Source organism: Caretta caretta, chromosome 12 (genome assembly GCF_965140235.1).
Source record: "Caretta caretta isolate rCarCar2 chromosome 12, rCarCar1.hap1, whole genome shotgun sequence".
Lineage (NCBI taxonomy): Eukaryota > Metazoa > Chordata > Testudines > Cheloniidae > Caretta > Caretta caretta.
Window position 1 is genome coordinate 30,910,803 of NC_134217.1, and position 27,180 is coordinate 30,937,982.

At 40.2% G+C, this 27,180-nt stretch overlaps 1 protein-coding gene across 2 annotated transcripts in view; it reads left to right on the top strand.

Annotated features, from left to right (window-relative positions):
- VAT1L (vesicle amine transport 1 like) overlaps positions 1-26,965 on the top strand; it is a 90,031-nt gene extending 63,066 nt beyond the window's left edge. For both annotated transcript variants that reach the window (XM_048816680.2, XM_048816681.2), the window contains exons 8-9: positions 20,850-20,933; positions 23,854-26,965. In XM_048816680.2, the coding sequence (XP_048672637.2) occupies positions 20,850-20,933; positions 23,854-23,952 (183 nt within the window). In that variant the 3' untranslated portion in view covers positions 23,953-26,965. The remainder of the gene's footprint in view (positions 1-20,849; positions 20,934-23,853) is intronic.
- Positions 26,966-27,180: the final 215 nt, after the last annotated feature.

Genomic DNA, 27,180 nt, shown 5'->3' on the forward strand with positions numbered 1-27,180 from the left:
TGAATACTCCCATTGAATTCAGCTACCATTCATATGCTTAAAGTGAAGCATGTGCTGCAATAATCTGCTAGATCAGGGCCTATGGTAGGAGATCTAAGGGCAGTCTAGCCAAGGAAAAGGCTTAGGTTGTGATTTATCTCGTGTTTATTCTGAGTTACTTTGGTAACAAAGCCAGCTCCCAAGAAGAAGGTCAGCTTTTTTTATAGGGTATGCATTAGCCTTAGTTTGGATGCAGGTGGAGAACTTGCACTTGGATTTACTCAGCCAGACAGTAAAAGTAACTAACTGACCTTTCCTCTAGTTTCTTTCTTTGGCTTATTAAATGCCTTGCATACTTACAGCAGAAATGTTTCTGAAGCAAAGCAAATATGAAAGAGACCACTTACCAGAATGGCAGCTAGTTCCCATCCCACTGAGCTAAGGTGCAGAAACATATATGATCAATGCTTTAGAGATAGCGACAAAGGAGGCAGAACTGGGCTTTTTTTTTTTCATCTTTTTTTTTAATTTTCCTCAGTGTTCATTCCAAAACTAACCAATTTATTTGAGTATAAGCTATCATGAGCTACAGCTCACTTCATCGGATGCATACTGTGGAAACTGCAGAAGACATTATATACACAGAGACCATGAAACAATACCTTCTCCCACCCCACTCTCCTGCTGGTAATAGCTTATCTAAAGTGATCACTCTCCTTACAATGTGTATGATAATCAAGTTGGGCCATTTCCAGCACAAATGGGGTGGGGGGTGAGAAAACCTGGATTTGTGCTGGAAATGGCCCAACTTGATTATCATACACATTGTAAGGAGAGTGATCACTTTAGATAAGCTATTACCAGCAGGAGAGTGGGGTGGGAGAAGGTATTGTTTCATGGTCTCTGTGTATATAATGTCTTCTGCAGTTTCCACAGTATGCATCCGATGAAGTGAGCTGTAGCTCACGAAAGCTTATGCTCAAATAAATTGGTTAGTCTCTAAGGTGCCACAAGTACTCCTTTTCTTTTTGCGAATACAGACTAACACGGATGTTACTCTGAAACATTCCAAAACTGTAAGTTATGGTAAGTTCCAGGCCCAATTCTTGCCATGAGAAATTTTGCCCGTGCTTTCATTTTCTTTAATTTTCACGTTTGAATAATCAATTATATGTCTGTAGAGTCAGAGCAATTAAATCCTTTTCACTTAAAGACAATAGTTTTGAGTCAGCAAAATGCTTAAGTACGGACTTAAGCAGTTTCCTACACTGGGGCCAAGGAGCTGGACAAGTCATTGCAGTCAAATTCTAGTTGAATGCATATCAGATGGGAAGAGAGGAGTGCTCTTTCTGAAGAGCTTTATGTACTTCTTAAACCAGAACAAACTCCCTCACTTGATCAACACACAAGGTACTTTCTCCTCGATACAAAAGAAATCACTTTGCTGTCAAAAAACCGAAACTCTGAACAAATGGCCAGTGATGAAAAATTTAAGTAGGAGCAAGGAAATGACTTTGGGGTTTTCAAATGGCCTCTTGGGGAAGCTTGCAGACAGTTGTAAAAATAAACTATTCATTGTCATCATAGCAGCATAAAATAACTCTACAAATCCCTCCCCTGCATGAACACACACACATATGCCAAAGGGAAATGTGTGGGTTTGTATCCTTGGGCAAAACTGACTAACTAGCATAATTAATAAAATAAGTGAAACATCCATCGTCAGAAATTTCTTTATGCTCTGACTTTTTAACAGTACTTTGATGCCATCTTTCATAGGGGGATCTCAGGTTGCTTTACACTTATTACATTATATTTATTTATTTGGATTGGATAAAATAGGTGCCTATCCCATATGCTTTAGTCAAACTTCACATAGTTTAAAAAGCCAGCAGCACAAACAGCCAAGCACAACTAAAGTATGGCAGCACAATGCAATATATTAAGTTAATTATGCTCAACACTTCTGTGAGGTAGGTAAACATGATCCTACCAAAAATAAAGAAGCTGAGGCAGAGAGATTAAATAGCGTGCCTAAGGTCAAGCACTGAGTCCGTGGTGGAACCACGAGTAGAATTCATGAGTCCCGAATAATAGTTCCATGTTCTACCACTAGACTATCCCACCTCTACAATATTATATATATTGTGGTAACACACAAGAATCCCAGTGGTGGACCAGGACCCCGTTGTGCTAGATGCTATATAAACCAAGAACGAAAAGTCCCTGCCCTGAGGAATTTACAATCTAAATACCGAGATTATATTCTGCTACATCTGAGCACACACCAAGAAACTGTGGGATTAATATTACTATTTGACAAGACAGTGATGAAAATTCACCGGCTAAAGAGTGAGGGTCATATTTAGCAAGTTCATTTCTTCCCATTTAGAATGTTTGCTTAGAAACAGACTATTCATGAACTCAGAACGCCTTCAATGGGTCAGATTTGAGAGGGAATTCAGAATAGATTGTCAAAGAAAAGGTTTTGTTGTCTTTAAAAAGTGTCCTGCAAGCGTCTAGACACTGTGTGAAAAGCTGTGGTTCTGGAAGTGTTTCAGACTTGGAGCTCTCACATGGCTGCCAAACAATATGATTCAAGAAAGGCTGTTTCTGATCTTTCGCTTCTTCTGTGTAAAGAGGGATCACTACTTGCCAGATTCCCACAGAGAAGTTACAAGACAGAATTACCATTGCAAGGTTTGGGGGTGGGGAGAAAAGATGGAGAGGAAAAGGGGAAATCAACAGCATTCATCTTCTATCATCCGAGTATCATAATTAGAAAGCAGTAGTAATCTGTAGGATGGTACAACAGAATCAAATGAATAAGAAAAGCAAGGGATGCTTACTATTAAATGGTAGTTTTGGTTTGGTTTAGTTTGAGTAGGATTTTTTTTTTGTTTTTTGTTTTTTTTTTTATTTAAGGACTTTAACTATTAGAACATGTTTATATGAAACAATATCATGGTGACATGTATTTGTGGCATGATGCATATTTTTCTTGCAAGATCACAAGGATACATTGTTTAGGCAATATTTTAAAAAAACTGATGCCATGGGTTTTGCTAGTCAATAACTGCATAAAATGTTTTATTTTAATTACACTGTACCACCATCTTATACCATGCATGTGTTAATTCATCAGAAGAACACCATAAACTTTATTTCCTGCTATAAATCCTCCCAACAGTTGTGATGTAGATTCCATAGGAATCGTCTAAATGGTGCTTCAAATATGCATTTAATTTAGCTGCAAGGATTAGTTCATGTTTACTAAATACAAAGGGACTGTTCCTTCAGGGTGTGTGCTGCCAAAATTCCGACTGAGGTCAACAGGAGTTTCATCTGTGGTTCAACCAAATAGATTATCATTGGAGATGGACCTAAACCACAACATATGGACCAATTTCTTGAACATTCCAAAGTTCAGGAGTGTTTGAACTTCATGGTCCATACACTTGGCTACCACCAAGAAGTGTCCGCCACAACTCAAAATGGGTAAGGGAGGTCCAAAAGTGACCTTAAGCCAACTCTGAGCTCCCTGCATCCTGGGGATGGTATGCTTGAAGGTGGACTCCTGGTGTAAACTAGGGCTGGTCTAACATGCCAGCTGCTAACAACCCCAAAGAATCAATACAGCAGGAACTCTTCAGCACGCAGGGATGTCCCAGCCACACCGCCTAGTGCAGGAGGAATGCTGCTGTAGGTACCACTGTAACAACTCTACCAGCACCACTGGTTATCTGCCTCTAACACAGTTGATCCTCCTCAGTCAGGCTATATCTGCTCTAGGGCTGTGTTGTTCACTCACTCATTCTCTCAAATGCAGATGTTGTTGCTTGACATCCAGGTCTATAACCACAGGAGTGCCTCTGTATCAAGGCTAGGCCTTATAGACCACCCTCCAGATGTTGGGTTGGGCACTCTTCCACCACATGAGCTATTGTCTGCGATGCTGCCCTGCAGTCACAGGATGGGGAGGAAACCAGGTCAAGCCAGTGTATGGTTGAGCAACTCTGAGCAAGCAGGTGAGTAACCTATTGAGCCTGGTCCAAGAGCTATGGTCAAGCAGACAAGGAGGCAGGTGCAGTGGTGGACTCCTGAATTTACTAACTGTGTTAAACTGTAAAGAGTGTTTTGGTGCTAGTGGTGTGGCACCAGGCAGCCATACTGCAGGGGACACGCTGGGCTCTGTTTTCTGGATTCTAAGAGTTTGCTAATCTTAACAAGGAGCCTGCATTGCTGCTTTGCAGAAGCTTGCAGCTTAGAGTCCTTCAAAACTTCATCCTGGTTCATGAGACGATAGTTTTCATGCCCACACATCTCTCAGGTGTGGACATGAAAACTCCTGAGCCTCACCCAGGCCTCACCTGAGCCTGACCCACCCAGCCTCACCTTCAGAACTGCCCTGACACTAAAGAGGGCATAAATACATATATATTGTATTAATTAGCAATGCATCCATTTTTGTTTTTACAAAAATAGACTTTGTCTTCTCCAAGTGTACGTTAATAACTTGGGATAATGCCATGTACTGCAATAGTATGCATTATACTCAGATTAAAAGTAGTGCTGGGAAAGTTTTCTTCTCCACTGAATTCCCAAGGAAGTTACACTATCTTTAACCCTGAATGAAAATCAAATGAGTTGCCCTTCTTGTTTTGTGTCAGGATTTTCCATTCTGAGAAGCTGAGATAACACACATGGTCTCATCTAAGAGTGCTCTCTAAATAGCAGTCATGATAGGTCTTCAGTGGAGCTTGAGGCGTAATTTCCAGTGTGGGTAGACATGCTGATATTAGCTCTGATCAAGCTAGCACACTTAAAATAATGGAGTAGCTGTTGCAACATGGCTGGCAGGATGGGCTAGCCATGCCAAATACAATCCCGTCCAAGGTATGATCCTAGGTATGTAGTCAGGGCAGCTAGCCTCTCCCTCCTGACACTTGTGCCACCATGGCTACACTGCTATTTTTAGTGTGCCAGCTCAATCAGAGCTAGCATGGGTATGTCTGTCTACACTGGTAACTGCATCTCAACTTCCAGTGTAGGCATATTATACGTCTACCAAATTGCTAGGAAGTCACTCTCCAAAGTGTTGAATACCTTCTGAGGGATTGCTCGGGCATGCAGGAGTGAAATCAGGAAGGCTAAATCACACCTGGAGTTGCAGCTAGCAAGAGATGTTAAGAGTAACAAGAAGGGTTTCTTCAGGTATGTTAGCAACAAGAAGAAAGTCAAGGAAAGTGTGGGCCCCTTACTGAATGAGGGAGGCAACCTAGTGACAGAGGATGTGGAAAAAGCTAATGTACTCAATGCTTTTTTTGCCTCTGTCTTCATGAACAAGGTCAGCTCCCAGACTACTGCACTGGGCAGCACAGCCTGGGGAGGAGGTGACCAGCCCTCTGTGGAGAAAAAAGTGGTTCGGGACTATTTAGAAAGGCTGGACGAGCACAAGTCCATGGGGCCGGATGCGCTGCATCCGAGAGTGCTAAAGGAGTTGGCGGATATGATTGCAGAGCCATTGGCCATTACCTTTGAAAACTCATGGTGATCGGGGGAAGTCCCGGACGACTGGAAAAAGGCTAATGTAGTGCCCATCTTTAAAAAAGGGAAGAAGGAGGATCCTGGGAACTACAGGCCAGTCAACCTCACCTCAGTCCCTGGAAAAATCATGGAGCAGGTCCTCAAGGAATCCATTCTGAAGCACTTAGAGGAGAGGAAAGGGATCAGGAACAGTCAGCATGGATTCACCAAGGGCAAGTCATGTCTGACTAATCTAATTGCCTTCTATGACGAGATAACTGGCTCTGTGGATGAGGGGAAAGCGGTGGACGCGTTGTTCCTTGACTTTAGCAAAGCTTTTGACATGGTCTCCCACAGTATTCTTGCCAGTAAGTTAAAGAGGTATGGGCTGGATGAATGGACTATAAGGTGGATAGAAAGTTGGCTAGATTGTCGGGCTCAACGGGTAGTGATCAATGGCTCCATGTCTAGTTGGCAGCCGGTATCAAGTGGAGTGCCCCAAGGGTTGGTCCTCGGGCCCGTTTTATTCAATATTTTCATAAATGATCTGGAGGATGGTGTGGATTGCACCCTCAGCAAGTTTGCAGATGTCACTAAATTGGGAGCAGAGGTAGATACATTGGAGGGTAGGGATCGGATACAGAGGGCCCTTGACAAATTAGAGGATTGGGCCAAAAGAAATCTGATGAGGTTCAACAAGGACAAGTGCAGAGTCCTGCACTTAGGACGGAAGAATCCCATGCACCGCTACAGACTATGGACCTAATGGCTCGGCAGCAGTTCTGCAGAAAAGGACCTAGGGGTTCCAGTGGACGAGAAGCTGGATATGAGTCAACAGTGTGCCCTTGTTGCCAAGAAGGCCAATGGCATTTTGGGCTGTATAAGTAGGGGCATTGCTAGCAGATCAAGGGATGTGATTGTTCCCCTCTATTCGACATTGGTGAGGCCTCATCTGGAGTACTGTGTCCAGTTTTGGGTCCCACACTACAAGAAGGATGTAGAAAAATTGGAAAGAGTCCAGCGGAGGGCAACAAAAATGATTAGGGGACTGGAACACATGGCTTATGAGGAGAGGCTGAGGGAACTGGGATTGTTTAGTCTGCGGAAGAGAAGAATGAGGGGGGATTTGATACCTGCTTTCAACTACCTGAAAGGGGGTTCCAAAGAGGATGGATCTGTTCTCAATGGTAGCTGATGACAGAACAAGGAGTAATGGTCTCAAGTTGCAGTAGGGGAGGTTTAGGTTGGATATTAGGAAAAACTTTTTCACTAGGAGGGTGGTGAAACACTGGAATGCGTTACCTAGGGAGGTGGTGGAATCTCCTTCCTTAGAAGTTTTTAAGGTCAGGCTTGACAAAGCCCTGGCTGGGATGATTTAACTGGGAATTGGTCCTGCTTTGAGCAGGGGGTTGGACTAGATGACCTCCTGAGGTCCCTCCCAACCCTGATATTCTATGATGCTACTCTCTCACTGAAGTCAATGAGTCAAATCTTGAGATCCTTTCCCATTTTTCCTTGGTAGTATTCAGGCAAATTCCTTTTGAATTAATGAACCAAATGGCTAACTAGGTGCCAAATCCTGCCATCTTTATGTCTTGTTCAAACAGGTTGTCCCATTGACTTCAAGTTGCCTTAGTAAAGATTTGTAGGTTTGGGCTCTGTGACAGCTCTATTATTGTATAATTAAAACCATTTACTCTGTGTTTCCTCTGGATTTTCTCAAGCAAATACCCACTTACTTATAGGAGTAAGGAGAGAGTAAAAGCAAAGTAAAGCTCTCAGGATTTAACCCAGTAGCTGGAAGACATGTCACTTTAATACGTGGCTTTAGTAACTGAGGAAAGAGTTGGAGAGTCAGAAACTGACAGTAGCATCAGTGTCTAGTCCTTTGACATTTTTCTCATCTTGGGCCTGTTTTTAGTCTTGCTGTCATGGCAATGCAAGACCAATGTTGCAAGCTGTTCCTCAATCCTGAGAGAAAAGTGTTCTCCTAACTGACAGGCACAAGGAGAAGGGAGAAGAGGCCAGAACTGTTCATTGCAGCCATGAATGGCGATACATGAGTATAGATGATTTTAAAATGACTTTATATTCTCACCCACATGGCCAAACCGTCAGTGCGAAAGTTCCGAATAACAGATCATGTCATTCTAACACTAAATAAAACAAGGGGCTCAGGGAAAGTTATTATATAGCAGACAAAATGATCTTGGATCTCATACATTCACATGCAGGATCATTTTTATATAAAAGATACCAACTAGCATCACATAGAAAACAAAACTAACTGCAACCATTTTTTGATATTTTTTGTCAAATATTTTTATTAGATTCATGTTCCAGAACTTTTTAAAAATTAATGTTTATGTAAACTCCGGGTGCAAAAGTTTCTATTCCCCCAGGAATTTTTGCACAAGTGAAAGCACCAATGATGGTGCCCAATCTTTCATTTGTGTGTCGAAGCCACAGATTGTGTATGCCCCAGTTGGCCTGAATTTCTTTTCCTGCTTTATTTTTCCTTTTTACACTATCCGACCCCCACCCTCCCCCAATCAATCCTATGAGGTGCTGAGTGCCCTCATCTCCCAGTGGAGCTAAGGGGATAGGAGAATACTCATTAGAACCAGTGCACTGGTTGAAAAAGTCTTTCTAGAAGGGAAGGGGACAGGCCAAAGCAATCACGGTTATGGGATGCTAACCATCCCCATCCCTCCCCGCTGCCCACACACAACACACACAGTGTTTCAGTGAGTTAGATTATGGCCTGGTCTACTTTGCCAGGAGAGCTGTCCCATTATGCAACACCAGCAAAGCTCCTAGCATGAATGCAGCTTATACCAACACTCCTGTGCTTTTGCCAGTAGAGCTTATTCCATCCCATGAGCAAAATAAGCAAAAGCACAGTTCTGCCAGCCTAATTGCATCTGCACTAGGGGCTTTTGCTGCCATCGCTATTTTGCTCAGAGATCACATCCCTGCTCAACAGAACTATGCCAGTAAGAGTCTGTAGTGAAGACCTGGCCTAAGAAAGTCAAGCACTCCTGTGAACTCCCAAGATAAATTAAAAGCTTTTTTTTTTACTAAGCCAACAAGCTTCCCAAGAGAATATTAATCTGATGCATGTTGTTGCACAAATGTGGAACGTGCCCATCAAAACCATGGGGCATGGAATACACAAAAACAAAGGTCTGGAGGACTACGGAAAATGTGTGGGAGGGTACGGGCACAAGAAAATAGTCCTTGTACCCCAAGGAATGTAGTACATCCTGAGCATCCCACTGAGGGCGGCACTCTCTCAAAGGGACCAGGGTCCTGCCCCTCCCTACTAAGCAGGAGAGTAGACTACACATTCCTTAGCGGTGGTTCACTAGGGGCACATGCACACCCATGGCCCCAGCTTTCCCACAAGCGCTGCCAAACCAGGCAGCTCTGCATTGTCCCTTACTGAAGCCAGTGGCCATGAAGAAAAGAAGGCAGCATTGTCCTTTGGCTTTTTGCAAGCCTTCTGTTGATCTTACAGTTACAGAGCTAAACTCCTAAACATTCAGTGCTGGAGACAGAGGCCAGATGTAAGACAGGAACCACAAGTGATGGCTTCTTTCCGTGCTCACAGTAGCTGCTTGTTAAAACATGGTCTGTGATCCCTAATGTCTATCAAAACACTGAAACACTAACCTTTATATTAAAAACCTTAGACTCTTTCCGAGGTAATGAAGTGAAGATAAAACTCCCTTTCTGGCCTGAGCAGAGCATCTGCAGTTATAATGCAACCTGCAACTCTTATTAAGGGCAACATAAGTCTGTAGTACACCAAGGCAGCTTCTCTGATGGTAAAAATCAGGGTGCTTTATGATGCTACTGAAAGCTATAGTACTATAGCTTTGCTTAAGGGGTATCTCCGCTAAAATAAACAGTGCAGCAGACTTTTTCTTCACTGCTTAACTAAATATTCTTGATAGTAGCTTAATTCTAACAGCAATAGCTCTGGTCTGGCTCAAATAGTGATTGATATTAACAGCAGCGAAATAGGACCAGCCCTAGAATATAAAATGGACAAGTTTTATTCAGTTTATCCCTTCATAAATCTGAACAAGATCTGGATTATTACCTGTGCCATTCGGGTTGCCAAAGTAACCTCGGCCATCCAACTCATATTTACATACCACATGATTCTGTCACCATGGAGATCTATCCATGTGATTTGCAGACATGATTAAGCTGCTGGCTCCTCAGACACACCACACCAGGGTAGGGAGAGGAATTAATTACGAGTAAGGAATGCTCTTCCCGCTCTTTTTTCTGTGATAGAAAGAGCCTGCATTGACTCCTATGACAGAAGCATACATTTGCGCAGCTTTACTGTTTTGCTGCAGACAGAGGATGAGGAAGAGATTAATAAAAAGGAGGAGGTTTTTAAAATCCTCCCAGTGAACAGCATCTGCCTTATTGGGATATCAAGAATGGCAAGCAAGCTCATCTCAGTATATGTCCTCTATCCCCTTCTTCGCGCTCTCTCCTGGGATCCTGAAGCAGCCAAGTATCTGCTGGTACTAATCAAAGAGAACTATTTAGCTTCTGAGCAAAAACGTTGTCCTGCCTCAGATGGTTAAACGGTTTAGCTTTATATTGTTGTAAAATATTTCCAAAGGTTGTGTTTATTCTAGCTGATTTCCTGCCATGTTCTTCAAGGGTATATGACTGGCACAAGGGGAGTTTCAAGACAGACATTAGCATTTGCGCAAAGCTTAGTGCTGTCTCTTATCATTCTTTTCTGGTTTTGTGTAAGAGGCTGTATTGGTGTGGGATATAAAATGGCAGTATTACTGTTATTTATTTGTAATGCAATAGTGTCTAACGGCCACATTTAGAACTGGATGAGGGTCCCATTACACCATACGGAGATAAAACGAAAAGACAATCCCAGCCTCAAAGAGTTTACAAGCTTAGTATATGAAAGGAGACAACAACAAGCAGATGGGAGACTACTATGTAATGGTGAGATGATTATGATTGTTGTACCAAGCAACAGTTCTGACTCATGGCTGCCTAGCCATTGTCAAATGTCTTGTAGGCATAACAACAGAAGTGACTGAAGGAGAAATTTGAAGACCATTATGACAGCCAGTAGTAATGGTCACTAAATTAGTGGCTTTCCATATTTTTATGGGGAGATCCACTTATGCCCAAGTGGCAGCATGGGAGAAAGCATGAACGTGTTTAAGGCTAGGTGATAAAGACTGACCTTGTCAGAGCAGAGGTGGTGGTTGATGTCAGTACCATATAAGAGGTTATTGGTAGTGTAGGGCTGAGCCGTAACAGTCCTTAAAAGTGAGAACAAGTTATTTGTGTTTGACGCAAGGAGCGGGGTGAGTTGGTGGAAGGATGCAAAGAGGGAAGCAAAGTGAAGTGGCTGGGATGGTGAGCCTTGCAGATGTTCTTTGATGTTCTTAGAAGGATAAAAGAAGGAAGGGATCAAGATGACGTTTATCAAGGCCAGACAGGCGGCTGTTGCAGTAGTCAAGACATGACAAGAGGAGGGTTTGGATGAGAATTTTAGCTGTGGAAACAGGGGAAAGGCTGGATCATAGAGAAGCAGCAATGTTTACATGCAGCCTAGAGGTGTGGGCCTAAAGAGAGGGCCAGGTTATGGTGCTGGGTCATAAAATAAATGGTGGTGTGTTCCACAGTGCCCCCTGGAGAAGAGTTTGAAATACGCATTTTCTTATGTCCTGCTGGAGGTGGTGACTGCCATCTCACTGAAATGTGAGATCAGTGGTTACACTGGCAGAGCTGTTGTCCAATGTCCCAGGCTACCTTGAGACTACTGAACAGACGGGTATGAACTGGCCAGGAGTACATTTAGCCTGGAGAGTAGAAGGTTTCTAACAATCAGAGGAGTGAGGTTCTGGAACAGTCTTCCAATAGTAGTGGGGGCAAGAAACCTAACTGGTTTTAAGATAGAGCTTTATAGATTTATGGAAGGGATTATATGATGGGGGCACCAGCAATAGCAGGAGACTGGACTTGGTGACCCAAATGGTTCCTTCCAGTCCTATGTTCTTAACTCATTCCACATGTGGACTGGGTCAAATTCAAACTGGGAATGGACAAACCTGTTCAGCAACATTCAAAACTTTCCCAATCTTCACCCACATGCCCCAATGTCATTTTTGCTGAGATTCAGGAAAAGCTCAGAGTCTCACCACAGTCCTCCCTGCCCTCTCATTACCTAATATGTACCTACTTTCTGTGCATCTTGGATTTCTGAGAGGGGATTAGGTGGTTAGCCCATTCACCACCCTTCGGCATAAGTCTGTCTTTGGGAAGCTTGGACTCTTTCTTGGTAGAAGCTTATCACTTGTGTGTGAATGTGTAATCTGTTTCTCTTTTCAGCGGGATCACCTTAAGGGATTAAAGGAGGCAGCAGCAGCTAGGTGGTGGTATCGAGTAGCTTCTTAATTGAGGCTTGTTCTTCACACTGTAGCACAAGTACTGGGCAAAGACACAGGGTGCTGCTTACAAGAATTAGGGAAGGGGTTACTGTGTTACTCAGGGTGTCACACTGCAGTGGTTGCCACTTACAAGGGGAAAGAGGGATTCCTGTCCTCCACTTGGATTTCTCTCCAGCCACCTCCGGCCAGCCCCAGAGGGACCCAGGGAATGAAATCACCAACATAGACAACTAGCACAAAAGTCCTCCACCAACCCAAAGTAAACATGTCTTCTTCTAGGAAGAGGTGTGTATGGAGGGGAAGCACATGAAAGGTTTAAAGATGGAAACTTATAACTTATAGATGTCATTTTGAGCCATTGGCTGGGGTTTGCCCAGATGGAGGGAAAACCATATTGAATCATTCCTCTGTACCAATAGCCTCCTATCCCAGATTCTGCTTTCATAAAGGATATGCACGGTCTTACTGGCATGTCTACACTATGTCTGGGAGAAAGCGTCCCAGTCCACAGATTTGTGCTAGCAGAGCTTGAATGAGCCCTCTAAAAACGGCTGTGTAGATTTGGGTGGGATCTTGGCCTCTCAAACTCACCCTCCAGGCTTCAGAGCCTGAGTTCCCCAGATGCAGTGTAGACATCCCTAAAAATAAGTTTTATAAAATATGTGGTACTGCTGAGCTGATCGGCTTTTTTAGGATGATGAAACCATTTTATTTCGATGTTCCCATAGGTAAGTTTTTTCCCCTGGTATGTTGCATTTGTTGTCTCTGTACCAAGCATCCACATTACTAACATGGATATAAAGCTCCCCCGGGTGTTCTGTTGTCACAGGGAGCAGTTTAATGTTCAAATGGTGCCTGGTACTACTTTGACTTGAGTATGTTTCTGCATTCAGCTACACTGAGATTTCTTTTTTAACTTCCCAGAGGCTTGTTTCTTAATTTGAGCTGTGTAGCAGAAGTGGAGCCTATTGATTCAAATAATATTCAAAAGAGGATTTTGCAAGATACACTTAATAATTATGTTGCATTACTCATCGTTTCATAGAAAAGCTGCACTTAATTTCCACACTGCAAAATGATACAGGAGATAATTAGCAATATATTTTTTCCATTTGGATAGCAAATTATTAAACATTTACTATATATGTAGCAAGTAAATTGCTTTGGTTATACTGTAATGACTGTGTGCGCTTAATGAAATTCCAAAGGAAACTGAATAGTAGCAAACCTCAATGAGCACCTCAACAGAGATTACTGCTAGATCTTGTTTTCAAAATGCAGAATAGCTGACAGGTTTGAGGGGACAGAAAATAAAGAAGAAGAGATGGAGTGAAACAACAGACAGTTGAAGCATGATTTTGGATTATTTGCTCCAGGCATAAAATGTCCTTAAACTATTAGAACCAGATTCAGAAAAGTGTCCCGATTAAGGAAGGCTGCTAAAGCATGCGCTTGAAGTTGAGATTTAAGTAGGTGCTTAAGTGCTTTACTGAATTGGAATCTCACCAATGTGCCTTAATGAAGTATCATCTGCAAGGTACACCACACCTTCAATTCCCGCTAACTTGTAGCAGTTGCAGGTGTTCAGCACATTGAAGGATTGATCCATAAGTGCAAGGACAGCACCAAAGTCTAGAGCTGGATGGAAAATGTGTGATTGGAGCATGGGGCTGGTTCTGGAAAAAAAAAACCAACCTGATATTAATGAAAAGAAATCCTTGTTTTCTGTCAAATTTCTCAGTGGAAAATTTCAGCTTTTCATTGAAAAACTACACCAAGAAAACCAAAAACTGAAATTTTGCTGCTGAAAAATTTCCCAAAAGAAGCCCTAACAGTTTTCCAACAAAAATCCAAAATTTTCAGGGAAAGCAGACAATTTCTGCAAAATATTTTGTTTCAGTGAAAACCCGTTTGTTTGTGTATTTCAACTAAACATTTTCAACCAGCCCCGCCAAGGACCCTGGGAATGCAAGGTTAAAGCTAAATTAAGTTACAAAGTGATCACTGTATGTATAATTCTCATAATTTGATAATAGATTAAAAAGTTACTTCCTCCATTGGTGACATTCCTGGTCTTCCATGATTGTAGAATTGCTGAAATGATTTATATATGTATATTATTTTGTTGCAACTACTCCTGAAAAATCAGAAAATGAAACTATTAATTGGTTAGCTGCAGTCACTCAAATTAGACAATCATCATATTTAATCTTGCACTTCTTCTCATGGAGATCTGCATTCCAAACGGATCAGGTGCTGCAGTTCTGCAGGCCTCGCTCATTGCAGATGGACGCTATTAATAAAATCATACTTAGGCAGCAACATTGATATAGCGCAATTCCTAAAAGAGGTGGAATGAATACTAGGGGATTGGCTCCTGAGTTTCATGACAGTCTCATTTTAGAACTGATAACAATAAAGTAGAACAAGATTATTACTACAGAAGCCTTTTAAAAAGTCATTTATTTCTAAGCAGAAATGGAATCAATATTTTTATTCATGTTTAGATAGACAAAGAAACAGTTAGATATAGGAACCGTAAATGGTCATCAAGGTGTTTGTTCATGGGAGTGCCTTTAAATAACCAGTTAGATAGTTGTCCATCAGCTCCTAAATTCTGATATTTTACTTTTAATTGTAACTTTTTTTTGCTAAGTTCTTGATTTGTTTTCATGTATAATTGCTTTCCAGGCACTAATTAAAGAGTGATTACAATAAAACTATCCCAGATCCCCATAATATATATCACTATCCTAGTCACTCGAGATAAATAATGTGTGGTTATTATGTGGTAGTGTGCATTTTTAATGAAAAAGAACTATTGCAATTCAAAAGTAAGAGTCTGCTTTGCTACTGGGCTTTAGCACAGCTAATGAGATACAGTAATCTTCCCTTTGCTCTAACAGGTAATGCAACAAATTCAAAGTATCATTGTTAGAAGGAAATGTACAGTAACCAACAATACTTTGCATTTCTACTGTTTTACTGTACATCTTTTAAGAGCTGTATATAAAATGTGTATTTCTTTTCATTAGACAACGTGCTTGGCTCTGTCGATTATGGCACAGTTGAAAAATTGCTGTTGTAATTATAACTGTGTTTTAAAATATATATACTTTTAAAACTTCCTATGGAGGTTTTGAAGTAAGAGTTGTTTAATTACTGTGCGTTCCACTGTGGTATATTCAGGCATTAGCCACCATGGATATGTTAATCCTATTAATGTCGACAAGATACATGATTGATTACTCCAAATCGATTTCAAATGCCTCAAATCTTAAGGCATCATCACATGTTGGACTTTCAGTTTTCATAATGTAGTCAAATGTTAGCGTAATTATTTGAATCATGTTAATATTTTCCCTACAACTTCAGAGCATACTAAAACAGGTGAATTGACTGGCCAACGTTCATCCAAAAAATCAACCACATAAAGGCCTACACATGGGATTTGGCCTGGGACATAGTGGATCTGTGTATGATTATTCTTTTTATTACTCATGTAAGGGATCAGAGCTGGTCACCATGTGCAAGATAAGGGTTTTATTAATTAAAGGGTTTTGTGTTTTGACACAGGGAAGCTGAGCAGCATCCTGCTCGCAGTTGCCATGTGGTGCAGCATAGCTTCTGTGTTTGCATACATCTGTTGACACAATCAATAATTGTCAGAATTCTCATTAGCACTAACATCCTTGCCTGGGGTGACTGGAAGCAAAATGAAGCATTAATGACCCACAGCAATCAGCAGTCCAGCAGGAAAGCCAGACAGCTGTGAACCAGTATTATGGGAGCATTGTATATATAGAAAATAATATTGGCTGTTTTTAAAAGTCCATGGTTTTGTATATAATCAGAGAAATTAGAGATGGAAAAAGAGCAAGTTGCTGATCTAATCTAACCTCCTGTGATGCTGGATTCTTCACTAGAGGACATTTTTCCAGCACTTGGTGAAGTCTAGTTTTTTAAATGTCTCAGAGAGCAAACCTATCCCCCAAATGGATTTTCTAAATTAGGAATCCTGTTTTTAAAATGTAGCCTCATCCAGGTTCTCTTTGAAGAAATGTAGAGCTTAGATATCAAACAATGTCTACTGATCAATTCCAAAACTCCAGGACCAAAGACATCTGGCCAGTCTGGATTTCCCATTCACTTTTCTGCTTGGATGGTGTCTCATCTAATTTTTTGGAGTGCTTCTTTGTATAAATAACATCTGCATCTGAAGAAGTGAGGTTTCTACCCATGAAAGCTTGTGCTTATGTTAGTCTTTTAGGTGCCACCGGACTCCTTGTTGTTTTTGTGGATACAGACTAACACAGCTACCCCCTGATATCTGAGGACTCAGTGACATAATGTGTTGCTGAACTTCTTCACAAGAAGAAAGAGGAAATCTAATTTGGCAGGAGATGAGAGTATTAAATCAGGTGGTTTTCCACAAGCTGCAGTTGTTGATTAAAATAAGTGCCTTGACTTGGATGAGTAAAGAGGTCCTAAGTTCCAGATTGATTGTTTAGCTATGGTGGGCATAATTCATAGTGAAAAGATTTGAGGGAATGTGAAGTTATTAAAAAGAAAATGATAATAACAAATAGTAAAGAGGATACCAAATCAAACAGCTCTGTGTTTTTATGGAGTATCCTAACAGAGACAACATGGTGGTCTTGGAGAAGATTTGATGCAGCTGTCAAACCTAAACCTCCAAAAAACACAGCTGTCATGAAACCTATTTCAGAACATCCTCTGACCTTTAATGCAAATGCATTTCTGCCCTTCCTCTTCTGCCAAGGCCCACTGGCAGTAAGTGTTGCTCTTCTCAGCATGCTACACAATACAGATGGACAGAAATGGCTTTGATCCAACAGCAGCAGCTCTAAGCTCCCAACCATAACATCCCCCACAGGAAAATAAACTGGGGTAGGCTGTTTCACCGCATTGTGTGTGTGTGTGTGTGTGTGTGTGTGTGCGTGTGTATAAATTAAATAAACAAAAACTTTTGTTAAAAACAGTTATGGTTGCTCACATGCATATTACCACCAACACAGCCCTTCCCAGCTACAATCATTATTTAGCCTTCAGTACCCTACCTCACCTACATCTACCATCTCACAATACACATTCATCCTCCCTCTGCTTCCCCCGCCCCCTAGCTATAGTTCTTGGAGTGGGAAGCAAGAGGGAAATATGTCTCCATCAGGCTGGACAGATATGAGAGAACTCAAAGGATTCATTTTATTGCAGTTTCCTACTCATCAGTATCTCTTCCTGCTACACAGGAGGACATGTTCATCTTCATAGGCACTGTACTTATTTACAGCAGTATTGGCAGCCTTTTCTTATTCTCCTCGAGTGTGTGGAAATGTTCATTTGGTGCCTGTTCTGAGCCATGTAATGCCTCTGTGATGGTCACTGTGTCTCTGTTGAGCCTCTTGGGGTTAAAATCAATACCACAGTGGTAGTTTAAGCACCAAACCTAATTTGGGTCAAATTAGGCCCAAAGTGTAGGTTGTATGAAAGCAAGCCTATTGGAATGTTTCTATGGCTTCCTTATTCCAATGGAAACCATTTTTAAGTAAGTAAACATTCCCTTGCACTGTCTGCAACCCAAACACTCTTATCACTGTGTTAATGCACAAGAAGCAGACAATTAAATTGACTAAACCAGAAAAACGAAAGTGAATCTTACTTGTCTGTTTTGACTTTCTGAGTTGACAAATGCAGACAGCATACACTCAGCATGATCAGTGACCAGTAATTTAGGGACAAGAAAGTCTGCTTGGCCGCCGAATGCTACACAACTCCAGCAGTTCCTTGCTGGAGCTAATGGTGTACAGGCCCTGTGGATGAAATTCTACCAGGGTTCAGAGAAAGAGAGTCTAATGCAGATTATCACTTAAGCCCCACTTAAACTCAAGCCAGGTGAACTCAGCTCAAATGGGGTGATGTGATAAATAAGGCATGGGGCCTCTGTTTTGGATGGAATGTCACTAGGATGCACTGATGTGCAATTGAGAGGCATCAGTACAGATTGCTCTCATTTGAATAACTGTTATAATAAATACCAACAGCAGTGAGATCTAGTGGCAAAGAATGGCCTGGTTTTTCTTTCTCTAGCACCTTGAGGAAACAAGCTGCCGCAGACTTGTTTAACAAATATGAACTTTTGGCACTCGAACACTGCAAAGTCTTCTACTTGCGTGCATTTTACAGCAGCTTGATTCAGATACTGTGTAGCAAATGAAATTACATTGATACAGCTAAGGGCAGAACCGGGCCCATTGGCTAGGCAAGCAAGTTACAAATGACATTCTCATGTACAGATTTTGGAGTGTGACATTGCAGCAGCTCTTTCAAAGTTTCGGTCATATTGGGTTTGTTTTTTAATATTATTCTTAATTGCTCCACCTGGATCCTATATCCAATATTGTTTTTAGAAATTGTACTGTTCCCGTCTCCTCTGGCCTGCTGTTTGCATTCGCAAGCTACTTACGGGTATCCTAGAAACACACCTGAACCTTTCTCCAGAGTCTTAAACCTGATCCTGCGCATGGGGAAAAAATATGCTGGGAAAGCACATTTTCTCAAATTTGCCTCACTTAATGTGAGGTGGTGCAGATGATAATAAATGTTGTGTGTCCTTGCTTTCAGCATGACATTTCTGGTGATGAGTTTCACCTGGTGGGCAAATGTGTTTGCTGGTTCCTTCAGTTCTGTCCTATTAATTTGGATTATTTATATCGTTAAAGGTTTTAAAACATAAGGAAACTGCTTCTTCTTTAGGGAGTCTGGTGATTGTTCTTAAAAGAATATTTTCTGAAAAGAATTCCTAGGCTCACAGAACGTATCCTGCTCAGTACAGAAAGTTTAACAGGATAACTGGGCTTACTGATCACGACACAGTTACGTCATAAAAGTCAGTGTGGTTCTATGTACACCATTAAAAGGTCACCAGTTTCCCTTTTGGTGAAAGCATCTGGGATTGCTGAAAAGAGGGAAGATTTCCAAAATTAAGTTACAGCAGTGTCATTAATTGGAAAGCCTTTCATATTGGTCGTGCGTTTTGTTTCCATTATAAATGTACGTATTCATTCATGTTCTCACAGATTTTTAAAGTCTAGCATTTTCTAATGTAGGGTACTATTGGGCAACACTTGGGTTGCAGAACTGAGAGTTCATTGGTTCCAATTTTCAAACATAGGGGTGGCATTTAATCAGGGATTTAGGGGTCCAGCTCTCATTGGATTTCCGTAGAAGTTGGTAGCCTTACTCTCTTAGACACTTTTAAAGTGCCAAGCCAAGATGTCTAAAGTTAAGTATCTACATCCATATTTGGGCCCTAATTGACCATGCTAAGTATCCAGGTCCTGATTTATGCCCTTAAATGTAGTGCAGGGTTTATTTGTTCCTGGAGCAATGTTTAGTTTCAAACTTCTATGCTAGCCTGTTTAATAATGTAATAAAGCTATGTCACAGGTGGTAGGTCTTATTAACATATAATTCTGTGTTTTACTTTCTTGCTTCAACACATCCCATTGTTCTGGCAAAAAAAAAATGAAGTGACAATGATATGAAACACCCTTTATATGCAATGTTCACAGTTACTGAAGTTTCCCACCATTAAAGTGAGGAAAGTGTCTACTCCTCTTCCAATCCTCGACCATTAAATAATGTCTACATTTTATGCATCAAATAGCCAGTAAAACACACACATGCAGTATTCCATTTCATCAACATACAGCTCCCATGAGTTCTGAAACTTCATACATCAAAATAAGCTCCTCTCCAACACACTGGTGAGCTGAGGGTTTTTTGTTCCTTTCTCACACGCACTAATTACATTCAGCTGTTAAATGTCTTTTTTCAGTGGTATCTGAAGGACGCTAAAAAAAATTGGAAATGCACAGCGCTCATGCACTGAGGGTTAAATTATGACAATAGCCACAACCAGTGTAGCGTATGTAGCATTGCTCCTGCATGCAAAAAAGGTATTCATTGAAGACCATGACAGCTTAATTGAAAATATGGTAGTTGAATATATTACTATAATGAATACATTCAGTGAAACCAGTCTACTCACAGATATTCTGCAAAGAGAAAAAGAGGCAGAATGAACTTTTTGTTGGGAATTACTGGCTGATCACTACTTGTAGCCATTAGTTTGCAGTTCAGGTGGCCACAGTATTTGTTATTTGTATTAAACTAGCACCTAGAGACCCTGATCAAGACAGAGATCCCACTGTGTTAGGTGCTATACAAAAGAGAATCCCTGGCCCCAAGTATTTATAATCTAAATAGACAGTGCCAAACATATAATTTTTTAGAGCTGGCCAGGAACTTTTTGACAAAACATGTTTGTTTGGTTTTTGTTGTTTGTTATGTCAATTCATTAAAACTTTTTATGGGAATGTACTGGGTTTGATGAAACTTTAATCAGAAGGGCCTTTGAGGTCCATGATGGAATTTCTGGTCAAAACCAGAGGGGACAGCCAGTGAGAGAAAAGGTCACCTCAGAATAGCTAATGACCCACTGGTTAGGACACTTGCCTAGGCTGTAGAAGACCTGGTTTCAAATCCATGTTCTGCCTGATTTGGAGAAGGTACTTGAACCCTCCTAGATCTCCGGTGAGTGCCTTGAACACTGAGCTATTGACTATTTTGGCAGAGGTCTCTCTTTGGTTTTTTAATGAAAAAATTGACAGGTCTCTGTTTTGTCCCAACGAAGAACAGGAACAGTTTATGAAGTCACAGGATGGTAAAACTATTTCCTGTCTAGTTCTCCTCATTTTTCTTTGATGGACAACTTGAGCATCATGAAGAATAGCTGTCACTTTAGTTTGAATATAAAATTCTCGTTTCTGTGTTACTAATCCTTGGAATTTAACATGTTTTGTCTTACAGGTGAAGGAGGCCATGCAGAGAATCCATGACAGGGGCAATATAGGAAAACTTATTCTGGATATAGAGAAGGCACCCACTCCACTGGTGAGTGAAAAGTATTGTGTATATAATAACTGTTCCATACAAATTACAATGTGTCAACAGGTCTTAGAGTTAATTATTTTGCGTGTGGTTTTCTACCAGATAAATATCACCTAAAGTGACAAAATCAAAACCATCACAATCTTTAATTTGTACTGTAAGGTACAGTACAAATTGTAGTTCTTGTTCTGAAAGAGATTTGCAGAAAATAGCCACAGCAGTTCATTTCATAGGTAAAATGGCCATCTCTGTCTCTCAAAATATAAACCAGTATTGCCTCTGGAAAATCTTACTAGATTACTTTGATTGGGGAAAAAACCACACAGCATCTATTTCTGTCTCTGATGGAAAACAAATAGCTGTTCCATGTAATACTAGATTGCTACATTAGTGGAGATAATGCAATGGATTGAAGCCAAACAGACCAAATCAACTTATCTTTACCTATAAACACAAGAGAGTACTCCCCTTAAAACCTGCATATCTGCAGAATTGCCTTCCCAGTGCCATACAAAGGAATATTTCTTGGGTAGGAACCAGCTAGTGATTTCTTTAAACTCTGTTGAAAATGCCAGGTATGCTGATATTTTGGGTAAAGTCATGCTTTGTAAGCTTAAATGTAATGATAATTGTACTTGTTACTGGGCAGCGCCTGAGAGAGAAGGAAAATGATGGATCTACTGAAACTAAATGTTGTGTTCAGACTGAGCGCAGCGCATCAAGATGCTGAGAATGAAAGGTTACAGAGAGTATTTGGTAGAGGGAAATCAGAAGGATCAAGCCAAACTTTGGCTGTTTACATTGGAAAGAGTAATAGAAGAAAAGCAGGAACAAATTAACTAAAGATGGACGTAAAATGCACAGTTTGGATTCAGATCTGAAGTTCTCCCCATTTGGAGAGAGGAGGTTTGGATGTGCTCTAAAATTGACCGCAAGTTACTTAATACTGTATATAACCCTCACAAGGCATCAGGAAACCTGACTTAAAAGCTATTGGAATCTCACACATGGAAACCAGACACTCTTTGACACCAGACACTCAACTGAGTCCTAAAACTGTAAAACACAGCAGAGCAATAAAGAGTGAGAAAAGAGGAGGAGTCTCCAACATATTAAGCCATCTATTCTCTTGATAATGCACATGCCTAATTGCCATTAGTGTCTGTGGAAGCTACAGACTTAGAAAGTGAGAGGATATGTGATATATTTTCACAAACACTGAAGGGAATTCGTTCATAAATATGAGTAATTTCATAATGTCACTTGCGTGTCCATTAAAATAAGGTTGCGTTCATTTATTTCATTTCATTTCCATGGGGTTTCAAGAGCTAGCAACAATCTAATAGAGCAAATATAATTTTGACTGGACTCCTTTTTTTCCCCCTCCAGAGTTTATAGTTATTCATTGCCCTTAGTTAGGGAACCCAAACTGCAGTATGAACATTAGAGTATTTCATGATTCTGTTCTAATTCATAACAATAGAGCAATACTATTGCAAATTCATCTGCTACTCCGAAGGTAAGTGTTTAGCTGGACTTTGGCATCAGAAGTGGGATGAAGGGATCCATATGGACCAAGGAACTTCAAAAAGAGAAAAATAAGTTAGAAACAATAATCCACAAATATATTCAGAGCAGTAGGAGAAAAGTGATTGTAGCCATTTCCCCCAGGGTTACCTCTTATTCAAAGTTCTGGTTTTCAAAGAATGGAAGAACACATAGTAAAACTGCTTTCTTTCCCCAGATATGTTTCCAAGTAAGTTGTTTGTTGTGAAATTAAGGAGTCGGGTTCTTACTGCAATAAGCCATTCTAGGGTATGCATTATTAACTTATTAATACACCCCTCTGAGGCTGAGCCCACTAATGAACTCTCCATTGTGGATTATTGTGATCTATGGCAGAAAACTAAATCAAAGCTTGATGGTATTAATGTTTGGTTTTTAATTCCTTATTTCATTCAGGTTTAGAAAATACCTATAAAGTCAAATGAGGATTTCACCATGTACCAAGTAGGATAGTCTTAGTTAGCAAGACAATCCAGGATCCATGGTCTATTCAGATGAATGCAACGCTGTCTCGTGGAACATGTAAAATTAATACAATTCTGTTTGTGCCTGTTGACCTCAGCCAAATTGGAAAGATGGAATGCAAGCATCTGTTACATCTTTGGTTATTATATGCTGTGTAAATAGCATTCTTATCTGGAAAAAAGATGCTGTGCTCTTTAAATACTACTATGGATTAATATTTTGTGTGGTTATCTACAACCTGAGAAGTTCCCTCATTACACAATAGAAATCTAACATCTGTCCCACCATTAAATTTTACATTGTATTTTCACTGTAATGATGTTGATTCAGTACCTATTTATCCTATGACAGCAAGTATACGCACGTTCACATGCCCAGTGGTCCTATACAAATTGGTCCTAATTTGTTTTTATAAAAAATAAATAACCATTCTGTGGGTTCCCAAGACATTGTGCCTCCTTGAATATTTGTACGATTGGATGCCATCTATTAACAATCACCAAAGTATCTTGCTATTCGCTTTGGTGAGACAACTGATTCTGAAAGATTCATAAAACACATGATGGATGCACTTTGTGAACCTCCCACGCATTTTTCTTTCATATATGGGAGCCTTGATGTTATTTTGCTACGCACACCAAACTCAATTGCACAACTGTCATACATAGCAGCTCCTGATAAATAATTCAGCTGTGTAATCCTTTGGAGAATGGTTTATGATCTTACACTGAAATTGCTCTACAACAGACAAATCTTTTGCACAGATAGAATGTGCATTTTCAGTTTTTAACATTTATTTTTTTTAATATCACTTTATCAGGTGAGTCAAGCTAAAATTAAAATAGCTGAAAAACCACCGTAAACATCACGATTTCCTTCATTTTGTCCACAGATGGCCAATGACAGCACAGAGACAAGCGAAGCAGGAGAAGAGGAGGAGGACCATGAAGGGGACAATGAGAATAAAGAACGCATGCCATTCATCCAGTAACCCTTAGGGATGGGGGGAAACAGAAAGAGTGATTGAGTAGAAGAGAACAAGACTGGGAAATCTATTCTGTGCATCAGTGAACAAATGCTGTAGTACAGTGTGTGTTGTATTTGTCTGCAGCCAGCTGAGCTATAAATTGTTGATCATTGCTGTTTTGAACTCAAGTGCCATTCCTATCCAGTGCAGTATTATGACATTCCATAGTGTGACGGCCAATCTGTAGGAGTCCCATTGATTTTCTTTTCCTATCTAAAAGCCTTATTAATGTACTGTGTAATTTTAGATGGGCATCTTTCTTCATGTGAATTTGTGAAATGTTTTTTCGATTTGGAGATTTGTTTTTTTAATTCCCTGCCCATCGTCTGGTATTCTGCACTAATCAGAGGGAGGGCTTTCAGTTTGTGGACTTTCAGTAAAGAAGGTCAAAACATAGCATTTCTTTATGAGACACAAATAAGAGGCAGCAAAGAAGACTAATTCTGTTTCCCTGAATCGTGCTACTTCATCTCATAAACAGTTCTGTCTTAAGTTTTAAAAAATACCTCATTTGTGAACCTCGATAATATATGGTAGAGTCTGAAAGAAAATATGCCAGAAGTCATTACTAAGCGTCTTTGATTAGTGTTGTATAACCACATTAGTCATCAGCACTACAAATTAAATGGAAATTGATGCATGGTGCCAAGTTTCATGCTTACTGTTGATCACCCTATGTACCATTCCCTTATATTACTTTCAGGAAAAGTCAATGGGCCACTTTTTCTGCCCAGTGCTTCTTAACCATATGAAACTATTACCAAATTTACTGTTGATTCAACAGCACCTCTTCCCAAGGTTTAATTTGAGCTGGCTGTGTCCAAAAACTGAAGCAACCGTATTCTTAGTGATATATAAAAGCTGGCTAACAGTAGGGATCATTGTTCAGCACATGGAATAGATGTTATTTTGTTGGCTGATTTTACACTTCTGAAATCACTAATGGACTAATAAGCTGAGTAATGGTGCCGAACTCCTACAAAGATTAATCAATTTGCTCACAAATCTTAGGCCTCAATTCCATCATCACTTATGCACATGAATGACTTTACATAGGTGAGTAATCCCGTTGCAGATCTGTTCCCTTGCATAAAGTTAGTCACGTGCGGAAATGTTTGCAGGATCGAGCCCTTAAGAACATGTAGCGTATCTACCTCCCAGTAATGGAAATGAAAACAAAACATGACACTGAAATAAATATGCTTGTCCCTATCTTCCATTTACCCAAGTAGCAGCTGGTCAGTTCTTCCATGGTCCTTTTTTATTTTTATTTTTTTTAATGACCGCAGCCACTCACAGTAGAAGCAGTAAAGGAATGTCCAAGACTTCATATTCTGACAATCCCCTTTTGGATTTAATATCTTTTTCACAAAAGAAAACACTTCTCCCAAATGCCAAGTTAGCTGATCTCCTAAACCTAGCAGCATTATGTCATGATCCAAGTGAAAAATGGGTTTCTCAGGCTTTTCTCAATGTGATGGGAAAGATAGGTCTGGATGACTTGTGTGTGTGGTTTCAGAAGATTCTTTCCTTTTTTTTTTTCCTTCCTCTTTTCCTGTTTAATCCATGCTGCCTGAGAAGTAGTGTCCATCTCTTTACTCTGTGTTCATGCAGTTGCTGCTCTAATACTAGTTAATTGTGCAAAATGTTCATTTGAAATGAGTTTTCTATGGGTTGAAAAAAAATACAAATTATGAGAAAAGCCAAATAGTCAGTTTACAGAGAAAAATGCCACAGAAAAAGCTGTTGTTGAAATACAAAACAGAATTTCAGTTTTTTATAGAATTTAATGCAGAACTTCAGCATAATTGTATCATCTTGTCATACCAGAGTTTATCTAAGGTATTAGTGCCATATTAGGCCCAAGTTTGCCATCAGAATACAGACCAAATGAATTCAGTGAGAGTTTTACATGCATTAGGACTGCTAAATTGGGCCTTTAAAGGAATTGCCATTTAATTTTTGTCACGTAAGATGACAACAGTAAGAAAAATGGTTGGTTATGTTTGTTTAAAAGTTTCTGGAGCAATTTTATTCTGCAACACACTTTAAAACATAATTCATGAGTTTTCATTTGACACCAAACTGAGTAATATTGCTCGTAACCCTGAGCTGGCAGTAAAGTGGCATTCCCAAGGCCTTAGATAACTAGGGCAAGCAGAATAACAAACCAATTCTTCTGTTAATACCACAGTATTGGTGGGACTGCACTTAAATTTCCTTTCAAGTCAAATAAAGATTAACGTTCCTAGAGTATCTGTAGAAATGATAGAGGACAATGATGAAAAGAAACCATTTTTCTCATTTTTTCTGGTTATTTTAGTGAGGCAAAAATACTTCTGATGCAACTAATGCCAATTTAGGGGCAGTTTCTGAGCTCCAAAACATCACCTTAAAGGGCTGGAGAAATTCCACTGGATACAATGAATTTCCTCCGGATCTACCTTCCCCTAACATGGGCTAATTTCTGCTCTCCATTGCACTGGTGTAAATCCGGACTAAGCGAAGGTCCTGTCCTGCTTCTATTGAAATGAATGGGAGTTTTGCAATTGGCTTCAGTGGAAGCAGTACTGGGCTCTGAGAGCAGAATTTGACCCACTAGCCCTAAGAGTTTACTGAAACAGAAGGTAGCATCTCTTTTGTCTGGCATGTTACAGGCCATTCAGAAGAAAATGCTAGTAGTTAGGCTGTTATTACTGAACAAAACCCTCTCACAGTCTAAACAAATATTTGCATTTACCACTTGCTAACTCTGTCAGTTAAACAACTTCTCCCTAGATAATTGATTGGTTAGAAATAAATTATTTCTCAATTTTGCCTTAAGGAACTGTGAAACCTTCTATTTAACTTAAGTCTGATTGAAGTGAACTGAAACATTGTTTAATTGTCTTGTTGCTTTAGAGCTTTTGTTATATTGTGCCTACAAAGCAAATTATGTTTACATAAAGATATAAATAAAGTATTACGCATAGCATTACCCTGGACTGGTGTCACTCATTCTAGCATACTGCTCCTGTTTGGGAGCAGGTTACGATAGGTTAAGAAAAAGAACATTTTTATTGCAAAATACCCTGGACCAGGGTCATTAAAACCAGCTGAAAACACTGCTTTTCAGAGCAGTAACAACTCAGACATAAAATGTTCTATGATATTACAAAGAATTGGTATTTTTAACAGTCTATGCGAGTCTAT